We start from the raw sequence: 23,962 nt of genomic DNA, 5'->3' as shown, positions 1-23,962 counted from the left end.
TTGCAAGTTCGCTCAGAATTTACAGGGATTGGCAGAATTTGCCTTAACTGTTATGATCACATCACAACATCCCAAAGGGACTAGACTTTGGTAAATGTCTGGTAAATGCCTCACTGTTCCTCAGGAAATGTGTGGTTTTGAATTAAATGTCCCAACAACTATTGGATGGACTGCCATAAGATTTGGTACCAACATTAATTTTCCACTCCAGAAAATTTGTATGCTAACAACATGCCAAAACAAAGATTGTGAACATGGAAAAAACCTCATCATGTTAGCATTTTCACTGTGAACATATTAGCATACTGATGTTAGCATTTCAATTAAAGGAACTGCAGTTTTTTTTTTGTTTTTTTTTAAAAGATTTTTTTTTTTGCGCGGGGTGGGGGTGGGGGTGGGGAATTTTAGCCTTTAATTGACAGGACAGACAAGTGTTTGGGGGGGGGGGGGGGTGACATGCAGGAAATGGCCACAGGCTGGAGTCAAACCCGGGCCCTGTACACAGCCTTGTACATGGGGCGCCTGCTCCACTAAGCCATCGATGCCCTGAACCAGCAGATTTTTGCCATTCTGCTGGATAAATGCCTTAATGTTTAGACAATCATCCAATTGCTGTCTGAAGGTTGATTCACAATCAATAAACAATTCATTGACGGATGGTTTTAGCACTAATTTAATTAATAATGTCCCCATTCTTCTTCCTGACAGGAAGAAAGACCAAATTGTTTAATGGTAGAAAATACGTTCACATACATGACAAAGCCCAATAATAACAGTCTGCAATATTTTCATCTATGGTATTTCATGATGCGCTCATTCTGCCACATTTGTGTTAAGTCCTGCAAGACCTAATTCTGTTACTGCCCACAACGTTTATCCACAACAACTCCAGGTGAGTCAAGGTCCACTGCACAGCTCGAGGACTCTTGCTGACTCCCTGTTGGTCTCACTGGCTGATCAAAGCCTTGACTGCGACTGATGGCTCAGACTGTGTATTCTTCTGACCTCGTGGCTAATATTAACAAGCCCAGGAAACCACACTCCCACTGACAGGAATGCCTGACACACATTGTCTGAATCTCCCACAGCTCTTCCAGATCCCACGGCTGTATCAGCCACAGGTTAAGTGTTTCATTCTGTCTGTGTTTATCTGAAATGCGGGGGGTAAACATTTAGAGTGCTCTTAACTATGACAAAAACCCAGCCGTGGTTTCGGAAAAGGCATTAAAAAGAAACTGATTCAATCCTGTGAGTCACACTTACCCTTGCCAAGCATTTTCAAAGAATGACTTGACAACACGTATTCGTCATGCATGTAGCGCATGCAGGGGTCACAGTGAAACCACACAAGAGCTATTCTACGCATGCATGTATGTGCATGTAGGGATCACTAAAGGCAGAGGAGTCCAGGCACTCTAACACGACGGTAATGAGCCTCCACAAACTCCCCACCCATGATCCACATCCATCAATGACACACAGCGCGCAGATTAGATGGGCTGCATCCATCACCTGACAACACATACTACTCCTACAGGCTTTCTTCCAGGGAAACAAGATCTGGAACAGTCCATTTCACTCCCCTGTGTGCATTATGTGTTTGTGAGTGTTTTTGTCAATTTGGAAGGAGGTTGTTTTAGTACGGAGTGCAGCTGTGGGCACAGCAGGGATAGTACCAGTGTGCCAGAGGGACAAACTAAAGTGAGGTCTGTGACCCGTGAAAAGTGACGCTGGGCATCCAAGCTCCTGCTGCTGGCAAATCCCCACTTTAAATTACCAGCTGGCATAACCAACCTCACCTACACACAGAGATAAACCCAAATACACACCTGAGGACATCGGAACAAGGTGCAGGAGGAGATGAAAGAGGGTCGGGCTAAACCCAGATCCCAGGACACGCAAGGTCAGTGTTTCCCTGGCAGCACAATTTATTTAAACAAGAATACAGAGAGACCCACAGCAGAGGGATCTTGTTATAAATGTTCACGTCAACATATCTCGCCTGCTAGTACTAATGGACTACTTGGGCTCCGAACATTAGGTCTTTAAAAGGAGGGGGTACAAGTACATTTCCGGACTGAAATATGAGGCTCTTATGTCCCTGGAAATTCCAGTTTCTCATAACAACTGTTTGAAAGAAGAAAGGGAAATCTTTTTTGCTCTTTAATCTGTGTCATGTCTTTCAATAAGTCAAGCTTATTTCAACAGGGGACTTTTCACCACAGCATGGCTGCAGTGTCTCACAGACAACAAAGGACACAAAATTAGTCATAACTTCAAGTGAAAACCGCTCGTTTAAAGCTCAACAGCTGTTTTATCTGTGACAGTGACCAATTAAACTGAGCTTAACATGTGAGCTCGGAATGAGTATATCAAATCTAAATTCAAAATTCCCCACATTAAAGCTCAGAGTGCAGTTGGTTGCTGGAAATCACTGACCCTACCCACATAAAGAAACCCACCACAATAGGTGGCTTTCTGGAAATGTTATTAAAGTCAGCCATCAAACAGGGAGGTTTATGATATGAGCTACATGTGTATACAGAAAAAAAAGTAGTTTGTCATTCATTGTCTCTTGATAGTATCAAATGTCTGAGCACCGGACACCAGTCAGCTCTTTAGGTTGAAATATACTGATTGGTATAGCCTTGACCGTAGCTCTAATTAAATGGTAATCCCCTTTAACAGACAGCAACAGCTACTCAAATCTTTTTATCCCTCCATGTCACCCCGAGGCATCCCCCTGTAACATAAAGCTCCCTCTTCCCCTCCACCCCTCTGTTTCTGCCCTGTTGAAAGTCAGAGCGCCTGAGAAGCTGGCAGTGGCTGCAGAGAGGCGGCTCACATTTCAAGACAAAGCCCGATCCTCTGTCAGAAAGGAGACACTTTCCAAACCGGGCCTGCTATTTATCACCAGGAACCTGTTTTTCTGCCTGCTCCCTGTCTCACACCTCTGCCCTGAAAAGCTGCCCGGGCGAAGCTGCCTTTCGACAGGGAGAGACTGACGGATTGTCCGGGTTTGAGTTCGCCGCAGCTTTACTGTTTCCGTGCACGATTGAACAATGAGTAGATGCCACCTAAATTACCTCTGCTCTGTCCGCTTTGCCCTGAGAATGATGCATTTTGTTGACCATGTGGACAAAAAAAATCTATTACACTATGCGAAGGTATGCAAGGTGACGCGCACTCTGTTTGAGTTTCACACAAACAGAAAGAGAGGGGTCGAGTAGCCATTGATAGCCACTGCGTCAGCACAGTGTTAGTTTACTAAAGTTTGGATAAACTGTATTTTCTGAGGGGACTTTTGCCTCGTAGCACAAAGAATGTCAGAATTTACATCCTGAGAGTTATCAACACTGAACAGGCTAGCTTTTCTCTAAGTAAACAGACAATGTAGAGCAGCTGAGGCTGTTTAGAGAAAAGTGACAATTTGTCAGGATTTAAGGCCTTGTTAAATACACAACATGGCCGCGGCTGGTTAAGATGGAGTTTCCTGTGTGAAATTACATGGTGGGGATAATCAGATAATGACCCTGTAAGGAGCAGATTTGCCTTGTTTAAAAGGTGAGGGGTCATCTTATACACAAGTCTCAGTGTTTCAGGACCTCGGGTTAAAACACACCTCTTTGATCATAAAGCTTCAACTCTGTCCGACGCATTTGACACCAAGGTCAGGCTTATGGCTACAGAGACTGTGGCTTACAACTGAGGGTCAGAGAGCCGTTTTCTAATATGCAGTAACAAAGAGCCACTGATCCCAGCAACTGAACTTCACTATTGAAAGTCTGTAGGCACACCCAGCTTCCCTGCACGGCTATGAATCCATGAAAATACCTTTCTGACAAGTCTGCCACTTACAGCTTAAATGAAGAAAAATATCAGAGCTCTGTAACTTAATACTCCGCTGTCTGCAGTAGCAAATATATTCTTTTACCATAGCCCACCTCTTCCCTGTAGCATATAAAGTGCAAACCTCTTGAAAAATCAAACTGCTTCACTCAACCAACAACTTACAAGCTAAGGCAAACATTAAATCTTAAGGGGGAAAAAAATCGACAGGCTGGTCGAAAAAAGGTATAAGTAGGGTTTTGTTTATTTTGCAGAGCGAGCCGTTATTTCATTTGGATTAGCATAGTTCTGTTGGAAGGCCGCCAAAAGAAACAGCACACTTAAGCTGTGTCTCCTCAAATACCTTCAGTCAAGCTATATTTCAGATTCATGCAGCCACCTGCTCATCGCTATGCGTGTTAACCAAGTTAAAAAGAAAAGGCATTACCAACAGTGCAACATTTTTTAGAGGGCTGAGAAGTGGTGAACGGTCAAAGGTGGTCTTGTTGTCTCTCAAAGGGCGATAACAATATCAAAGGACTACTTCACCTCCGAATGACCATTTGCATATCAATTACTCACCCAGTGTTACATTGAATCTGTGAAGAAGATGTTTTTCTCACATACTGAACGAAGAATCCGAAACTGGAGAAAAACCAGATGAACTGAAGTCATGGGGGTCTGCATTTAAACAGCACAGCTATATCAAAACATCCATTTACAACCTCTTACACAACTCCTGCAGTTTAATCCACATCTCATTTATACAATCGGATGCTAAGTACTTCCCAAACAGACAGCCATGTCCAACAGGGGACTGGACTTAAAGTGAAGCTAATCTTTGTGACCTTCAAAGCCAAACTCCACTGACAAAAACAATCACTCTACCTGGTGCTGGTCCTTCGCTGCCTCCATCAGTTTGTGCTATTGTGTAACTTTGGTGTTTTAAAAGGTTAGCTCAGATTCACCAAAGTCACACAATAACACAAACCAACTACCCATTGAGTTAGTGGTAAAAGCAGCTCTCGTGTTCAGTGAGGTAAAATTACTGTTTCTGTCAATGGAGTCTGACTTTGACTGTTGTCTGTTTGGAAAGTATTAAGCATGTGACTGGATAAATGAGACTTGGCTGGTGCAGCACAAATTGTGTGATTGTTTGTGATGGTCTGACAACCTGTCAGAGTAAGCATGGAGCCCACACTGTAACTAACTGCACATCCTAAAGACATGTTATTATATTCTTGGAAAAATGAAACAGTGATTCCAGAGAGAAGCAGACAGAGGGGTCTACAGTCTGTGTTTGAAGAATATATCCAGGATGTCAAACTGACTCAGCAGCAACAACAGGTTAAAAAGACAAAGATAGTTAGAAGCTAAAGCCGAACTATAGGCTACAGATCACAGTACAAAAGTGAACCACCACATTACTGCTGATCGCCACGCAAGACAATTAAATAAATGGAAACTTCTCTGATACTGAACCAGCTATGTGGCATTGCAGTGTGTGCGCAGATAAACGGTGGTTGGCTTCGCCCCCGTGCTGCTGCCAGCACCTGGACCTCCGCCACCGGAAGGGCAGGGCACAATGCGATGACACACAGCTGGTTGAATATCAGCAAAGTTTCCCTGCTTCCCTTCACTGGTTCCTGTACACCAGGGTCAGTCTTTTTTTTCACTGTTATAATCATTAAAACCAAAAGCAGCATGTGTATACATTCAGTAGGCTACATCTTCAGTAGCTAGCTAGCTAACCCTACACTTTTCAGGGTTTGATTTTGGACAGGGAAGAAACATATCTTTTCCCAACCTCTCCAGGTAACGAGTATCATTAGCTGTGTTGTTGTCGGATCCTGGTCTGAGCTGGCCTGATGCTACGTTGTGATTAGCCAGTCTGTGCCCAGGGGCGGGACTTAGTGAAGGGTTGATTCAATGTAACGTGGAGGGAATAACTGATATACAAATGTTCATTTGTATAGTAATTAGGTAAAGAATTCCTTTAAAAAGCAGAATATCAAAGTCCCATAATACGAAGATCACATTAAAATTATTGGCACAGAATTTTCTCCAGGATTCACTCTATTTTTCCTACTGCATGCCCTCTGTAGGAATACTCTCATTGAACCAGGTAGAAAAGAACAGAGCCTCGAAAAAAAAAACAGAGGATTCATTTACAAATGGGAAAAATCAATGAAAGCCTGGCATTAAATATCTTGGAGCTTCTTTGGAAACTGGTCTTCGTCATATAGTAATATTCCATCATAAAATGCTGAAAATGGGCCATTGTTTATGGCATGCACTGAGTAGTCTGGCAACACTACATTTAACAAGATCTAAAACAAAAAAAGCATTTTCACCAAATAAGAAGCATATGGTTTCACATTCAATTACAGCTATTTTCTCTCCGGCTCACATTTAACAAGAACCACTTGTTCTCGGCTGCACAACGAGGCATCATCTCACCACACAGCTCAGTGTAACCTCAGGAACTAGCCACCTAAAAGCAGCCCTCATTCATAAAAACAGACCTTAAAGGGACATCAGACGCACCACAGGATCCTGCACAGGGTTTTCCTTGCAGGCATATACACAAAAAAAGCCATGTTTAAGACCGAGTCGCTGAGTTGAGGGCAGTCGATCATCTCCGGCTCATAAAAACTGTAAAAATGGCAATATGTCACCACTTAATCTTTCTGTCAACAAACTATAAACAAGGCGTGTATGTGTCAGTTTACAGTTACTACAATAATCTAATTGAGAAATCTGAAAAACAGGATTAATGCCAGCATCTGAATTTAATCTTAAATCCATGTACTTCATACCCATGAGGAACTCTGAAACACACAAACCTCGGCCTAATACTCTGGAAAGCCAAAGTCGTATTAGCGGGACTCTGCACGCAATTTCTATATGAATTGGTGACTGATGTAGATTTTAGGCAGGCTTAGTAAAAACTGCAGGAAGTTACAGGAACATTTGTATTGAGTGAGCTGCTGTAATACATAGTGGTATCCATTTAAATTAAAATACAAGCAACTCATGAAGCCTCTTGTAAGAAAACGAAACAAAAAAACAAAAACAAATTAGTACTACAATTTATGATCCTGTAACCACAGAGCACTAAAGTTTACGATGGTGTCAGAGGGAGTACATCTGAAGCTTCCCCTCCTCACAGTTAAAGAATCTGCTGCCTGGAAGTTTGGATATAAAAGCCAGTCAAAATACTTGTCACCACCTCCACCCACCAGGTCGGATTTAACAGGATCAGATGCAGCATCAAAGCTGATGCATCATAGTTCAGAATGGTATTTAGTAAATTAACCTGGGAGCACGGAAAGACAGGCCCTGGCTCTCTCACATCACCTGACCTGCGGAGAAAATCACATCACGATCAAGATGGTAAGAGCCACGATGAGCTCACCGGGGGCTTCACCTTACTGGACAACAGGGGCGACAGAGAGATGTCTTTGTCAGTCTCTCCCCGAGCACACACAATCACTAACACATGCATGTCATTAGGAAGGTTATTAACTCCTCCATGGTTTTAGCATTTTGCTCAAGGACAGTCCTGTACCGACTAAAGTGCTCCACTTGAGCAAAGCGAGTACATCAGTTCACAGCTGGAATGAGTTGCTGCATTGTATGTCCTCCGTAGGAAATCTGTACAAAGTCAGTTCAAGTACCTTTTGTCAAAAAATGTAACCTTTAAGGAAGCCATCTGTGAAAAGGCTATCTGGACCCTTGGTGTGCCCCTGACCTTCAATCATTCATTGCACTTTAAAAGCTAACAGGGTTGCGCTTAAGAGCTCACACTTCCATCTGTAGTGGCTTAAAACCTGTGTCTCTTCCTCAACTGGAATCAGGTTAATGCTTGTTAAAGCCCATCTGCATTGAAACCTGAGCAGCTCGTTGGGATCCTCTCTGGACCTCTAACCTCTCCCCCTCTCGGTCTGATGTCCTCCAGCTGCCAAAATTACCCACACCCCGGCTGAAAATTAAAGTCTTTTTAAGGGCAGAACACCACTTTCCGATTTTTATGGACTAACCCACCAACAGCACACTGCTGTAAAAGTGACTTTGATAAACAGTCTGTAGTCAAACCTTTCACTCCTCTTATTTCCAGCTGGGACATGAAAAGGAGGTCCGACGTTTTCTAGTTACCTTGGGGGAAAAAAACCCTTCCTCTCCCAAGTTGAAACTCCTTGGATATAAAAAGCAACACTCCTGCCTTCAAGTTAATGTGTGCGCCTTCATCTGCTTCCCAACTTTTCACAACATAATTAAGACATGAATCTTGGGCTTTATGATGATGCCATCTTGGACATTTTACAGTTGTTCATAGAAAGCCAGATGTGGTCGCACTAAGCGTAAAGAACAAAGCCCAAGTGCACCGGTTATTTCTCCTTCCTTCCATAAACATTTACGTAATATAGTCATATTTCCAAAGTAAACCGACCATTTACCAGAAATAAGGGACAAAGTAATGACTTGAGGAAATGCACAGGCTTGAGAGAACCCCAAACGGCAACCTCCAAAGTAACACGTTTCCAAAAAAATAACTTACATGAGTGTGAGTTTGTGAATGTGAGTGTTTACTGAGGGAAACGGGGGTGCTGGGGCCAACAGCTCTGGGAGGCTCGGGACTTTAATACACTCCGCATATTCTGTGAACGTCTCTCACCATTTCCTTTCGCTGGGGGAACTCGCTCATGTTTAATGCCTTTTGAACAGCCACAGAGTTTTTAGAAAGAGTTACAGTGCCAGAAAAAAAAACAGAAGATCAAACAAAGAGGGAGTGGTGGAGGAAAAGCTGCAGGACATCCAACTCTTTCTCTTGTGAGAGATGAGAAACATTTGTGCGGGTGTCTATGAATAGCAGTGCTTGTTTAATTCATGACCAGCCTCTTTTCCGCCGAGGTGTCGTCAAATTCAAACCCCAGCTGGCTGGAAATCTGAAGACCTGCTTTTCTAATAGGTGGACCTGATGTAAGAAAAACTGCTGTTTTCATCAGGATACAGTGATGCTCTCCCTCTAAAAGATTTAAGGGAATCAAATCAAAGCGTGGCAGCTTTTCAAACTAGATTACTAAAGTGAAAAGGTGCAGTGCTTGAAGGTGGAGTAATCACTGTTAACGAGCTATGGATGACACACTGACACATTGAAAACACTACCATTTGACACATTTTCTTGCGTTTGACTTGTGCATGTGAGGAAGGCTGCAAGGAACATTTGATTGTCACCCACACATGCAGTTCAAACATGACATTTTTTGCAAGCAGACAGGAGGGTGTCTCTCCCCTTTGTACATCAGAGTGTGAAGCGCTTGCTGCTCCAGAGTCAGACACTAGTTTTCTCCCGTCAAAGCATGCCACAGCCGTGTGAATGTTCAAAGAGTGTGAAGGGGGAGCCGAAAAGGAGAGTGAGGAAGCCAGCACAAGGGAGGGAGAGGTGCACCCGAGGCTCGTGTGTCATCTGACCTCATTTTAAGATGGACCTGTGAGGTTGTAGGGAAGGCAGGGGTGTAGCTTTCACTGCAACCTTTTCTTTGCTTCCTACGAAATGACAGGACGGGAGGGTACGCACAAAGGCCGAGTAAGATGTCTGCCTGGAAACCATCCGTGGAGAGATGAAAGAGCCCTGGTGAAGTCATGGTGCAAAAACGCAACGGGAAGAAATACACAGCTCCATCTCTGAATAATGGCAGAGAGTATTTCACCAAAAGACGGAGAAAGCACGAGAGACAGGAAAAGATTTACAATGCCATCTTCTTATCTGGTACAGACAGCATCACAGTGTGCATTTTCTCATGCAGCAATGAGCTCACTCAAAATTTTATCCCAGGATGAAGCATCACCAGTCAAGTGTAAGAATGAGACAGAGAAAGACATATGAATAAAAAAGTAAGTGTAGTAAAGTGTGTGCCTAATTCAAGAAACAAATGCAAAATGCATGGGTCTATGGTTGCACAGAGGGCTCACTGACCTACCTCAACACATACATAAAGCATCAGGTCTGCTTTGTTGTCTGGTTCCCTACAGAGTCCATCCATGATGACACATACCAGGACAAATAAAGCACTCACTATAAACATACAGACAGATATGTACCCACAGGTGCACAAGCCACATGCCACACAAACACATGCACATACACAGAATAGCCTTTCCTGCGTGGCGTCAGTCTGCGTTTACATATTTTTCAAATTCCAGAGGCAGTGAAAGCCCCTGTGTGTCCAGCAGCACGGGGGCCTCCATCTGCTCCACAGGAAGTTAACGGCCAAACAGCCGTGGGCCATCTCCTGCCAAGGCTGTTGTCCAGACCCTCAGGGAGACCGCAGCCTTTGCCCTCCATCCTGACCACACACACACACAGACCTCAGACCCCCGGCCACATGGTTCACAGTGAGGAAAGACAGGACCGTGGCCCCTCTGTCTGGGTCCTAACCTGGATGAGGACACAAAGCAGTGGTGAAAGCTGTGGCGTGGAATGGGGAGGATGCTGCGGAGATCCTCATCCTCTCTGACGCAACACCCGGAGGAAACAACCACAACAGAGTATCTACTTCCTCTGACACAGAGGGAGGGAGCTGGGGACCATTGTCAATTGTCAGACACAACACGGGCATTTCTATCTGTTGTCACCTCGCGAGATAGGGACAGGAAACACTGTCCTGTGCTCCCCAATCAACAGGGCTGCGATAGCTGGCTGCACCTGCACAGAGCAGCCTATTGTAGTGGTGTGTATCAGTTTTGTATTATTCAGTGTGTTTGTCCTCTGTGGGGATCGACCAGTGTGGGGTTTGTGAGGGCAAAACATATGATATTGTTGACTGAGGCTGGTAATGACTAATACTGATAACAATGACTGGAGTTAACATTTCATGTCACCCACAGAAGACTGATAAACTACAGCAATACCTGCCAGAAATAAAAAGCATTTTGAAGATTATTTTTAGGCAGACTGGAAATAGAGAGAGAGGTGGCTGTGACATTCAACAAAGGTCCTACAGCTGCTGTTTAACCATTCGACTACTCCAGTGCTCCAGATTCACATTTTTGGTATGAATCTGTCACTTTGTGTGTCTTTAGTTTAGTTATAGTTAGCTACGGAAGCATATTCACTTGAGTAAAAAGAAATATTTGCCCTGTTTTTCCTGAATTAACAACATAATAATCCTGTAAATCATTTTTTTCCCCAGCAAAACTTTTCTGAGAATGCTGAAGTAATAATGTCTTTAATGCAGAGAAACACAGCAGATTTCTTTTTTTGAATAATCACATTATCAGATTAGTCATTTTTAGGAGAAATATGCCAAACATTCCCTTCTTCCAGTTGCTTTAATGTGAGAATTTGATGGTCTTTGTCTTATGATGGTGAGCTACAGATGAGTTTTGGACTGTTGGTCAGACAAAGCAAGAGATCTGATGACATCACCTTGAGCTATAGAATTATAATGGGCCAGATTGATCAATACTGAAAATAATCAACTGTTGCAGCACTGCTGGGCTTTATAAACCTATTATTATAGCTCATTAAAATGTAAAATAAAGAAAAAAGTGGATCTCCTCCACTGTAAAATGCTCCTGTACACCCTGTTATTTCATGCAGAGACTGGTACAAAGTCTTCTTAAAACTTGTTCACTCATTAAAATTTAGTAGGTGTGTAATTCAACAAGGTAGGCAGCATGCACAGACTATGGTAGTAGCTAGTATATAAACAATGTATTCAAGTGTAATCCAGCCTGTACAGTTACAGTGTCTTTGTACAAGGCCATTTTCATGTTAAAAAAACATACTAATAATACAGCGATCAAGTTTGCCCCTCAAGACTTTTATTCTTGGCAGAGCGGAAAATCCATTTAAAAACAGATTTCAGACCGTGCAGCACTAAAATTCTCCATGGAAACCCAAAACAAGCATTTTTATGCCTTTAATACCCAGAGTAGTTTTGATCAAGTACACTGTAAAACACACAATGAAATCTGTTTATAATAACATCAAGAGCAGCTCCATACATCACATCATTCTCCCCAATAATAGCTACAGTGGAGTGGAAGGATGGAGGGAATAATGCAAGACAAACAGGAAGCACCTTCCTGCAGCAGATGTTACAGGACTAACCTGTGACCTCTTGTTGCACTGGTGAAAACAACCAAACACACCAACAGGCAGATTTTCTCCTGGTGATACACCTCGCTATAAAACAGTGAATCAGTTCTGGAGGCATTTTGGTCAGCAATGGGCACAGGTCATGGGCCAGGAGCTTGATACTGAGTGAGGAAGCAGACTCCTGTGTGTCAGCGCAGACTTCAGAGAGAAAGACAATTTGATTGGATATAAAAAACAACTTCCCCTCAGCAGCTGCCTGACATAATCTAACACAACCATGGGCTTATTTCAGCCCCCTGCCCATCAGGAGAATCACTTCAACACTGACCAGAGAGGTACAGTTTTACAAAATCTTCTCATGCAGCTCAGTTAGCCTGCCTCTGCTGTGCCATCCCTCTGTCAGAAATGATTAAAAAAAATACTGAAGTCTGGCTTAAATGCAGACTCAGAGGGAGGTTCAGACAGAGGACAGCAGAAAGGAGGACGGGGGTTTAAAGGGATTCAGTAGTTGGCATAGTTTGTGAAACTGGAACGAACGTAGTGAAAGGGAGCAGAGGAAGGTGAAACAGAGTGCGAGTACAGCAATGGCAGAGAACAAGATGAAACTGGGGAGGCTGGTGAGGTTGTTTAACATAATTAAAACCACGGAAAATAACAACGCTGGCTGTGTAATGAGCTTCCCTCTCGGCTGTGGTAATTACTGTCTCCTAATACAGAACAATGCTGACCATAATGGGCTAATGCCGCTGGGTGAACTGGCTGTAGGAGAGGAGATGTATAATCGTCAAACATGGCTGGGTAACAGACCTCGGGTCAGCAGAGATTTCATTGGGTAATTACAGAGCCAATAAATAAATCTACTGAGCGACGAGCTTCACTGTTTGAGGCTGATTACAGGAAGATGTACAAGTCTGAAAAAGCGGCAGTAACAGAGGAAAAATCAATGATAGATCCACTTTTATACATTTCCACACTGTTACTGAGTACATGGTGTCATACATGCTGAACAAGTCACACATCTCAGCAGTACTGCAAAGTCTTTAATCTTGGTTTATGTGTCTAGAGGGCAAGAGCTGTGAATGATGAATGTATTACTCTCTGGGCCCAGAGGGTGCTTGTCTACTTAAAAAGTAGCTGTTGGAGATGTATGTGCAAGTTCTGGGCTCATTTTGTGGTTTTTCTGTACTTAGTTCATACACTACGTTGTTTTGCTAACGTCACTGATCAACCATATTGGCGCAGAAGCTAAGCAATGTATTGCTGTGAACGGGGGCCGCAGCTAACCTATCTAAAAGGACGTGCTTAAAAACATCATAATCAGTTTAAGTGTCCGCTATATTTGGGATATTTTTTCTGCTTTACTTTAACAGCAACTCACCCATACTGCGCAGTAAAATTAATTTTGAGATAACCCCTTCAGTTCCCTGTTAGAAAAGTTGCTTGGCGGGAAGGTAAGGCAGATAAAATATTCTATATAGCATACAATTAAACTGATACAGATTTTTTTCAGAGGCTAAAATCCAACAGCCTAAGGCAGCATTTGCTCAAAGCAATTTCATTTAATGTACATGACTCAAGGGTTTTCTACCCATAAGTTCACGTATATACACGTGATTTGGTATATTGAGATATTTCCAGCACAGCAGAAAAAAAAAATAACATAACAGATGATTATGTTTTCCTAAATGAGAAAATAAAAATAACTATCTAATACAGTGTCATTTTGTACAATTCTTTTGTGCAGTGTTTTCAGCTTGCACAGACATACTTAATCCAGACTGATCAAGATTCAGATTGCGGGAATAATCAGCCATCTTTGTTTGTTCATCAGAGTTGCAGACACAAAGACATCTCCAATTAAGATATCACCCAAAATTACTCTAAAGCATGTTTTCTTCATTCCCATATTTCTTTCAGGGACAATTTCAAAAGAAACCCTTTCGAGAAATATTGTTGTTGTGGAGCATTCTCCTTTGTGCGAACAAACATGCTCCTCCAAAGCCTGGGAGAACACCAGCAGTAGTATGGCACTTGGTTCGCATCCAAAATGTATGAGCCTGGATTCAAAGGAAGCGGGAAGCTCTAAAACATTCACAGGCTCCAGCGCCAAGAGCTGATGAAGCCACCAGCTCCAGTCCTACATTGTGCTGGCTCCATCGTAAAGAGTAAAGCCAAGCTCCGCAGGTTTAGCCAGGTACGGGGACCGGGAGGTTAACACTGTGCAGGCTGCCATGGAGACAGATCTAGCCTTTGAGCTCGGCTGCAACCCAGAGCGGATAGACGAAACACAGCATAACGAGGAGCGCCGCCAAGCACAACAGAGAGCAAGTAAACTGGATGATAGAGTAAACTAGTGCTGATACAAACTACTGAAGGTAAATATATTCTCCCCAACCACAACTGGGCCCTGTGCAGGGGTCAGTTGTAGCCGGCTGACCCCATTCATTAGAAGATCAAACACAGTCGAAGGCCCTTGCCATTAAACACCAGTGGCCTTTTCAGCCTGTTTAAACCTGCTGGTGTGGCAGGGAGGAGCTCAGGGCTGATTGAGAGCTGCCTGATGTCACTCTGCCTGTGGCCCGTTGCTATGATGAGTTCATTCAGCCTCGGGACACAAAGAGTTAATGGCTGCTTGGATTATGCAATGGCATGCCAGACGCCTTTCTCCTCTCCTGCCCTCCTTTCTTCTCCCCCCTCCCCTTCAAACGGACTGAAGCCAAATTAGGCATTCCTGCACGTTTCGATCAGATGCATTTGAATGCAGCAGCGGCCCTACGCATGCTTTGGCACCGACGTGGGAACAAAACAGGGATTTCGCTTTGCTCTGGAGGCGAGCTTTCCCTCACCAGGGCCTCACACCTGCCCTGCGGGGGGAAAGTTGTTTTAAGGATTTACAACTGTCGGAGTGGGCAATATCTGCAGCGTCAAACCGATAAAAACATCTGTATTCATCATTTTAAAAGTGAACCTGAAACCATAGGTTATCACTAATAGCAGATAAGTGATCCTGCAACAGCAGATTAGACAGGGTTAAGGTTACAGACGGTGAGCAAATGTCAGCACCTTCATCTGATAAGAGAAAAATAATGCCATGTCACTGAAGGACCACTGCTACTAAACAAGGGGAAAGTGTTTTCTCACACATTTGTCAGTCTCAATGTGGCTTCACGCCATTTCAGGCAATTTCATTTAACGACTAATCGTGGCAGAGCTTCTTACCACTGTATGCTGTTTGAGTTCTTTTTAAGATATTCATTTCAAAAAGAAATGTTTTGGTTGAGATCATTTGTGTTTTGCAATGCTCAGTGAGTTTCAGGACTTAAGCTTTGGTAAATTACAAAGCTCTTCTAGCATACTATCCCACTGAAGCATGGCTGCAAGTAATTGGAAACACCACAGAGCAAATAAAAAAAACAAAAAACTCTGCAGAGCATAATACAACAGAGTCAGCAGCAGTGTTGGGTCAGGGTGCAAGCTAACCACTCCTCCAGACCAGACAGGAGACAGAGCTGTGCAGGCAGGCACCAAGTCAATAAACAACAGAGATCCCTCCAGACGAGACTGGCAACCACGAGGGGCAACGGACCAACTACGACAGGAAAGAGGGGAAAAAGAGACAGAGATCTACAGGGCCCGACTCCAATCACAACCACAGGGACCCTCGGCAGAGCCAGCAAGACCGCAAACACATGAGTCGATGCACATGCACTCTCTGTCGCACACACATACACACAGCAGCTCAAATACATGGGTCATTAGGTGCAGTGATCATCATTTAAAAGCGAGGAGCTGGATCCTCGCAGCCCTTTGTTTATTTGGCTTTATTGATGACATGGGGCCAACAGGGGCCGCAGAGGGCAGTGGTCATTATGAACTGCAGTTATTTTCCGGTCCGATCAAAGAACCATCGGGGAGATTCTGTCTTCCTGCACAAATCAGCAGGCATACGCTTCCTAGACACATACCAAACATTTAATGTTGCAGCCTGTAAAATATAAGCCGACACAACATCTTATCATAACCATCTTTCTTTCATTAAATCTCTGCCGCGGGCTGGTGAGAGTGTTGTTTTTGGCAACCATTGATCTGTAACTTCAAAATGACTCCAATCAACACATTTTAGAGACACTGGGGAAAGAAATAAAAATAAAAATGAAGTTTAAATAAAGATTTTTCTGTCCCTCCACTGATTTATGTTAGTCATTATAACTTTTTCTGCACTCCCCAACTAACTACTACTTTTTGACATCAAAGGAAAGATGTAAGTGAAGGCATCAAGGCAACATGTTTCTGCCAAATGGAACATCACTCCTCATGCTTGATTAAAATTTGAGGACACAGATGCACATACATTTAAAACAGCGCTGCCTGTTTTCAATTTAGCCAGACATGTATCTTCACTAGAGGCTCACTGCTCCCTCTCCTTCTCAAGATCTTCAAAGCTGGCAGACCTGTATCAATTTTGGGGTCACGCATGGGCTGGAGGACAGAGAGCCAAGCGCATCAATTTAGAACTGACAAGGATCCCAAATCTGAGATATTGGGTAGCCATGATTGAAACCTCTGAAAGACTGCAAGAAGATCCTCCCCTGGGAGAAGAGCCCTCTGCAGTGGAGTGAGCGCAAACTGCACATACCAACCAACTGGGTGGAAAAGAGGACTCTCAAGTTCAAAAGGCTTCACCTAAACATGAATAAACACGGCCTGATAAATGACCAGAAACTAGAGCCATGGGAGACCTTGAGAAATCCTCCCCCAGTCTCACAACTCGTGCTACCAGTCAATCTCTCTGATGTGCACAAACAAACTGAGAAGCAGATCGTTTTATTTAACTCTATTCATCTTTTTTTTCCCGCTCCAAGCTTTGTTTTGTTGTCACGCTCGAGTCTGAGCACAGCTAGCTTCATCTAACCTTGAAACAGCACTCACAAATTAAAATAATGGCGAACAGTTCAGCCTCATACACAGTAAAGGTCTATAGGGGGGTTTAAAAAATAATGTTCAATCCTTCCATAAAGGGCTACTTGCATGTCATGTTTCACAGTATTTCTACATACATAGGAAGACAAATTGATGCTACATCTTACAATATAAACCTATTCAATACAACACAACAAACCAGGGCTGAGCTATACTGTTAAAATTAATATTACCATGAATATTTTACAGAATCGGCATCTGTTAAGATTAAAGCTAAACTGATAATCTTGCCAGTGTAGATGTATCAGTATGAACTAACATATCAGCCAATAAATAATGAGAAATTGGGAAACAGAAATGTGTAACAGTGTCACCTTTGCATAGTTTGATAATGAGAGAGCACTGAAATATCATGCTCAGTACACGTTGGTCACAATTCTTTAAAAAACTAAATTGGAATAAGCACTTTATGGTTGTATGTCTCGGCAAACTGGTCAAGTTGCAGTCACAGTTTACATGTCTGCAAGAACATTGATGCTTCAAACACATCTTCAACCCGGCAGCACGGAAGATCGACACCAAAGAGTAGTGTCAGTAATTCAGTCTTTGACCAAATGTTTCCCCTTCTGTTCCTGAGTTATCACGTTGAGTAATGGCCAGAAAAGTGTTTTAGCAAAACATTATGATGTCACAGTGAAGCTGACCCTTTGACTTTTTGGATATAAATTCTCATCATGTCGTGATTTTGTCCTATTAGACATGTGTGTGAAATGTTGTCATAACTAATGTATGAATTCTTGAGTTATGGCCAAACACGTGTTTTGTGAGGTCACAGTGACCTTTGACTACCAAATTCTGATCAGTTGATTCTTGAATGGAAGTTTTTGCCAAATTTGAGGAAATTCCCTAGAGGCATTCTTGAAATATTACATTCACATGAATGAGACTGACACAAGGTCACAGTGGCCTTGACTTTGACCACCAAATTCTAATCAGTTCATTCTTGAGTCTAAGTGTACGTTTGTGCCAAATTTGAAGAAATCACTAGATGTTCTTGACAATGGGATGCATGGATGGACAGACGACAACCCAAAAACATCATGTCTCTGGCCACAGCTGATGCCAGCATGGAGGCATAAAAAATGTAAAAAAAATAAATAAATCTTTTTAAAACCAGCAGTGATCAGTCCATAATTAAAATGAAATGTTTTCAAACTGATACATAAAATAATCAAACTGATGTTCAAAGCAATGACTCTTCCTGTTATGCAGTACATGACTACACAATCCGTTTTAAATTCAAAGTAACATTTGGTTTTTAACTGCAGCTTGCTCTGTAGCATTTATTCAGACAACAGAAACTTGTGAAAGGATAACATAAGATCATATCACGGCATCATTGCAGTTCAATAGCAGGAATTGTGTTATCATTCCAGCACTTATACCAACTACACCTCAAAAATACTACAGCCATGAATCACTGCCTTACTCTGCCGTAACAAAGCTGGATAAAGACATGACATTTTTACAGGGCTGTAATGGATTGCATTAGATGTTGCAATGAAGTGCACAGATGTTCATATAATATTCAACCCCTGCAGCTCTTCAGTGAAATAACAAACAATACATCAGAATCAGTTGATGTGGTGGGGAAAAAACAGGACAACGGAGTTGTGGTTTAAGGGGAAAAAAACCCAATCTTCCTTAAAATGATCTTATAATATGCTTAAACTGTAGGACTATACAGTTACAGTGGTTTACTGCATCAACAGCTGTGCACACAGAAGACACCAATCTCATGCCATGCTCTGTAGTGTGATCCACTCAGATGTGTTCATTCCAACGGTACAATTTCATTTCTGCGATTGTTGTCCGCCACAGGATTGTAAACCGCTGTGTGTGTGTGCCTAATAGTAAACAGATAAATTCCACTTGACACAATATATTCTTGTGTTCATCCTTTCATCCCCTCTGAATCTGAGTATTCAGAGAATCAGGACCAGCGTGCATCCAAACAGCCTTTGGGCACAGAAGGGTTAATAAGAGCCAAGCGTATGGATTTGAAAATAAAGTAGCAGCGGGTGGGCACGCCAACAAAATATAAAGGAAAACCCCCCCATGGTATCTGTACAGACAGTACAGATGTTGCAGATCAGCTTTATGGACCCTCTGATAAAGGCAGTGGAACCAACACTTAGTAAAACACAATACTTCCTGTATCTCTTACATTTCTGGGCAAAACACCATCCATTTGTTGAGCGAACAACAAATCCATTACACAAACCCAATAACACACACTGTGGTTTGCTACTCCTGCAGTTTGGTAACGGTGTCTTGCTGTACAGCAGGTTATGGAAGATACACAAAGTCAGTAAAGTCTGGACTGAAATTTGATTGCACCCCTCTAAAATACCATGAGGTGAATACTATTTTTTGCACAGACATCCAAATTATTAATGCGCCAGGAGAGCTGAAAATGCAGATCTTCTCCAGCTCCACCATGAGGGAGCCAGATCAAAGAGGAGGGTCTGAGAAGAGACGAGTGTGTGAGGATGTTACTTAAACATTTCACATCTATCTCAGCTCCTCGGCAGTGAGCCCAGTCACTTCTTCACATAGATACTCCAGGAATGTGATTGCCTTGATGAAGCAGCAGGGGGAAAGGGAATGAAAAACACACCGCGAGGCGAGGAGGAAGGTTGGAGGATGGGAGAGATGCTGCATTACCATTATGGACATTAACTCCATGAGTAGCTTTCATGTACTCAGAGATGCTGCAGGGGCAAGGCGCTGGTCAGCTACAAATAGAAACCAGATCAAGATAGAGAAAAGCAGATGGCATAACAGAGCGATTACTGTATACTATAAATAAAAAAATAAAAAAGATCTGGGTAAATATTTGACCACAGCGCCCAGATCCTGCAGATCAGACAACCCTCTAGAAACGTGGTGTGTTTGGTGTGGACGGCTTCATGTGGGGAGAAAAGCCACTCCGAAAACATTGTCTCGTTGGCCGCCATTTCTGGACTTTGCAGCGCTTCAACACATTCAGAAAGCCCCTTTAAAAATAGGACGTTTCTAAAGCAGGCTACAACGCGAGGCTGTCATGACAGTACCTGGCTTGGCTCTATTCATGAGTCGTATAAACACAAACCCATAGCAGCCTCCGTCTCCCTGCTGCCTGCACACAGAGGACACATTCATCCCAAAGTGGGCACCATGAGGAGACTGAAGGGGGGCGACAGACACTTCAACTTAAAGGAATTTTTCAGCCACTCTGCCTATCAGGGCTGTGTTGAAGGCAAACACAATCTGTGCTCGTCTACATTTCAGTCTGCATGTGGAGATCAGATAAAACTGACTCAGTTTTGACATGATGAGCGCCGAGTTAATGAGCCTGATCTTTGGCAGGATAAGAGCATTCCTCGCACAGACTAGGAAGGATCTTTTCATGGCTTTCTCTCACTCTGCAGCAGAGGTTATGAACTTTAACAGGCTTTGACAACGTGGGGGGGCTTTTTGCATCATGTTAATTTTTCCTTTTTCCAGCTCCTCTCTTTTGGGGTGACACTCAGGCAGAAGCATGGCAACTGCTCTCCACCCGTGCATATGAATGGCATCCATGAAAGCATGGCACGCTGGGGCTCAGAGACAGTTCAAACATGCAATATGAATATGATAATCAGAAATGGCGTATCCAATGTGTTGTGTGAGGGTGGAAGAATACTCCTGGGAATACATAATGACATGGCAAGGCTGCCTTCAGTGATACATGGAAACCTACTATCCTGCTCCAGACCATCACATTTAATCACTGTGGAACTACAGTAATGTCTAAACAGTTGTTGTGTATACATTTCACATTTCTAGTAAAACTTAACTAAATGCTATGGATTAAATAATCTGCTATTTTGGCTGCAGAAGCCTGAATTTATTTCCCCTCAAACTGAGGTCAATGGGGGAGGGGTGCTCCTTCTCTCCACTGACCCCCCCACTGAAAATGTAGTTTAAACTCTCCAAATTTTAACTTAAAACAAGAAGATTTTGTGGAGTAATAAATGAGAAAGACAGCTGTAACTGTGACTTTGCTTCTCTGTAACAATTCTGTTAGGTCTCTCACAGTTAAAGATAAAACTAACTTGAACCAGCAGCATTACAACCTTAAGAAAAAAGCATGGAGGTCAATGTCGGAGTGCTCTACAGTGAGTGTTAGTATCTTTTGTTTCACAGAATTAGTGTAAATCAATGGACATGTGTGTGTATTGTGTGTTAGAGGTGTACATTGTCTTGTTACCAACCTTGGAGGCAAATAATACCGACAGCGTACATGGTTTCCACTGGTGGTTTTCTCCTGTTAATTACCGCGGGGTTCCTCCTGCCGTCCCTCCGCCGGCTCTCGCTCCCTCCTGGTAGCTCCATGACCGTCCTGGTGCTCGGCGGCTCCCCGGTGCTGTTCTCCGGCGGCTACGAGAGAGCCGAAGGGCGAAAGTGGAGCGTCAGAGAGATCCGTGCGTCACCGTGTGCGTGCAGGTAAACTAACCCCGCTACCTGCGCAGGTCCCCGGGGAAGCCAGACGGCCTGCTCACCTGGTTGTTTTGGAAACTAGCAGGAACAAGGCAGAAACATGTGGGGAGCGACGCGTCGGGTTTACAGGCCAGCCACACAAACGACTTAACGAGTTGAGACTGAGGAGACCCGCCGAAAGTTTAAGGCGAAGTTTAAACTTCCAGGTAGCTCACGAGACGGAGGGTTGGTGTGAAATTAGGCCGCAGTGGTTCATTACAGACCGGTGTGTGTATAGCCGCCGTCCGCCTGCGTCCAGAGCCGCCGACCGCCGGGCCAGTTCAGTCCTCAACGAGAGGGAGTTTCGCTCCGCGGTGTTTCCAAGTTGGCTTCCTCCCACCAGCCTGTGTGATTCTTTACACCAGCGTCAAGAAGTCGGAAACAATGTACGAGGGTTCCGGTGAGGGTTTTCAAAATAAATGTTAGTATTCGTGATCACATTTCTTTTAAAACTGTAGCCTGCTTTCTAAGGTGGAAAACGTTTATTTACTTATTAGGTTTTTGTGTATCTATTTATTTTTTCGTTGTTCTATTTCAGTTTAGTTTAGTTAAATTTAGTTTTGCTCACTGTCTTTTCATGCAGTGTAAGACCATTTATATAGTCTATAGTTTATATTTACATTTATATATCTGTATTTTAAAAAAAAATTGCGGCATAAACCTTTACCCTATATTCAACTTTCACATTTTACAATATGTAATATATATTTGAAATTATTCATGCATTTTATTTTATTTTATTTAATTTTATGTTATTTGATTTTGTGTTATTTTAATTTATTTTAATATTTCTATTTCAGACTCGGAATCAGGAATAATTTATTGATCCGCGGGGTAAAATTGTGATTCGTTAGAATAATAAAGTATAAAAGTAAGAATAATGTAAAATAAATAAATAAAAATAATAATAATAATAATAATAATAATAACAATGTGCACTGTGCTTCTATTTTCACATTAGTATATAAACTATTTAAAAATATGAAATATGTGTAACATGTTGAGTTTGTAAAGTCTGTAAAAAATATTTTAAAAAAAATATGTGCCTTATGTTACATTAATAGCCTATGTATTAAACTAGTATGTAAAGTTTAGAAATATAAAAATATATGCCTTATGCTACGTAACAGAAACAAGAATAAGAGCTATATGTGCTTCAGAATAAGAAATACATATAATATTATTTTTTTTATTGTAATTTATGTGTTTATTTATATATCATATTTTATTCTATAGGTCGTCATTCATGACTTTTATTTAAAAAATTAGTTAGTTAATCAGTACAGACATTTCTCAACAGTTTCAACTGCTCCGTAATTGTGTATGCACAAAAAAATTAAGATGTCCTTTTATTTTGAAATGAAAACAAACATCCTGTCTCGTTGCGTATGTCTCTGGTAGTTTCACATGTATTCCCTCTTTCCCTACAGAGCAGCTTCCGGTGCCCGTACCCGGCTTGGGATAAGGAATGCAACAGTGCGACCCCCTGGATCAACCCGATCACTGTTTCTTTGAACTGCACATATGCACAACACTTTCATGTCATGCAAATAATTTAAAAAAAAAAAAAAAAAAAAACTAAGTCCAGTGTGCGTGTGATGAAATCATTTGGAGATTAATTTCATTTTGTTACTATGTTTTTTCTTAGCGAACTCAACTGTCAATTACTTTATCTATTTTATGCTATGGAAATCTATCAAAATTAGTTTAAGTAAATTAGTTTATTAAGTAAATTTGTTTCTTTATAATTCTACATAGCGGTATATAACACCTCTATTATAGATGGCTCTACAGATTTTATGTGTGCAGATTATGTATGCAGAGACTAACAATATACAGCATAATGTTGTGTAACATCCCTGATTGTAATTAATACAGTAGTGTTATTGGAAAGGCGTTTTTCAAGATGCTCTCATGGCTGTTAAACCAGCAGGCAAGCAGCTCCATCTGTACACTGAAGAGTCTGACAGGTAATAAATGTGAGTCCGGCCCATGCAAATACATCAGTGTCACCATGAGGGGACAGCCCCTGCTGGCACCACTGGTGGCACTGTGTGTGGGACTGGTGCCATGCTGCTGGTCCAGCTGGCACCTAGATGGCTGATAAAAACATGCAGTCAACCAAACTGGGGGATTACAGGGTCAAACCAGTGTTAGCATGACAGGAAGGCAGGCCTGGAGGACACACAGTGGTAATGATGAAATTCAAAAATGTTTTTCACAGAAACCTTTCGAGAGAAGTTTCTGAGTGCACTAATGAACCCTACTCTGACTTGCTGTTTGCTTCCAAGTGAACTGGGAGAAGGAGCCCATCAGCTCTCAGTAGAAGGAAACCATCCTATGGTTGGTTAATTCAAAGCCCTCAGAAGTGATAAAGGGCTGAGGCTCCACATTAAAGCCCTGACATACTGAGAGATTACCAGTGAGCAGAGAAACCCCGGGCTGACTCCTACAAGGAGGAGGGGAAACTCTGGGAGACATATCGCATCTTGGCAAGGCATCAGGGTTCCCACACTTACTTAGACTCTTACGTTTGAGGTCTCG

General features: G+C 42.5%; 1 protein-coding gene across 1 annotated transcript in view; it reads right to left on the bottom strand.

The window, feature by feature from the left end:
* Nucleotides 1-21,773, bottom strand: part of ptk7b (protein tyrosine kinase 7b) — an 86,263-nt gene extending 64,490 nt beyond the window's left edge. The window contains exon 1 of the mRNA XM_049600927.1: nucleotides 21,154-21,773. Within this exon, the coding sequence (XP_049456884.1) occupies nucleotides 21,154-21,274 (121 nt within the window). The 5' untranslated portion in view covers nucleotides 21,275-21,773. The remainder of the gene's footprint in view (nucleotides 1-21,153) is intronic.
* Nucleotides 21,774-23,962: the final 2,189 nt, after the last annotated feature.

This window comes from Epinephelus fuscoguttatus, linkage group LG16, assembly GCF_011397635.1.
Source record: "Epinephelus fuscoguttatus linkage group LG16, E.fuscoguttatus.final_Chr_v1".
NCBI classification, from domain to species: Eukaryota; Metazoa; Chordata; class Actinopteri; order Perciformes; family Serranidae; genus Epinephelus; species Epinephelus fuscoguttatus.
Note: the sequence above shows the minus strand (reverse complement) of the source record. Positions and strands in the feature narration are given on the sequence as shown.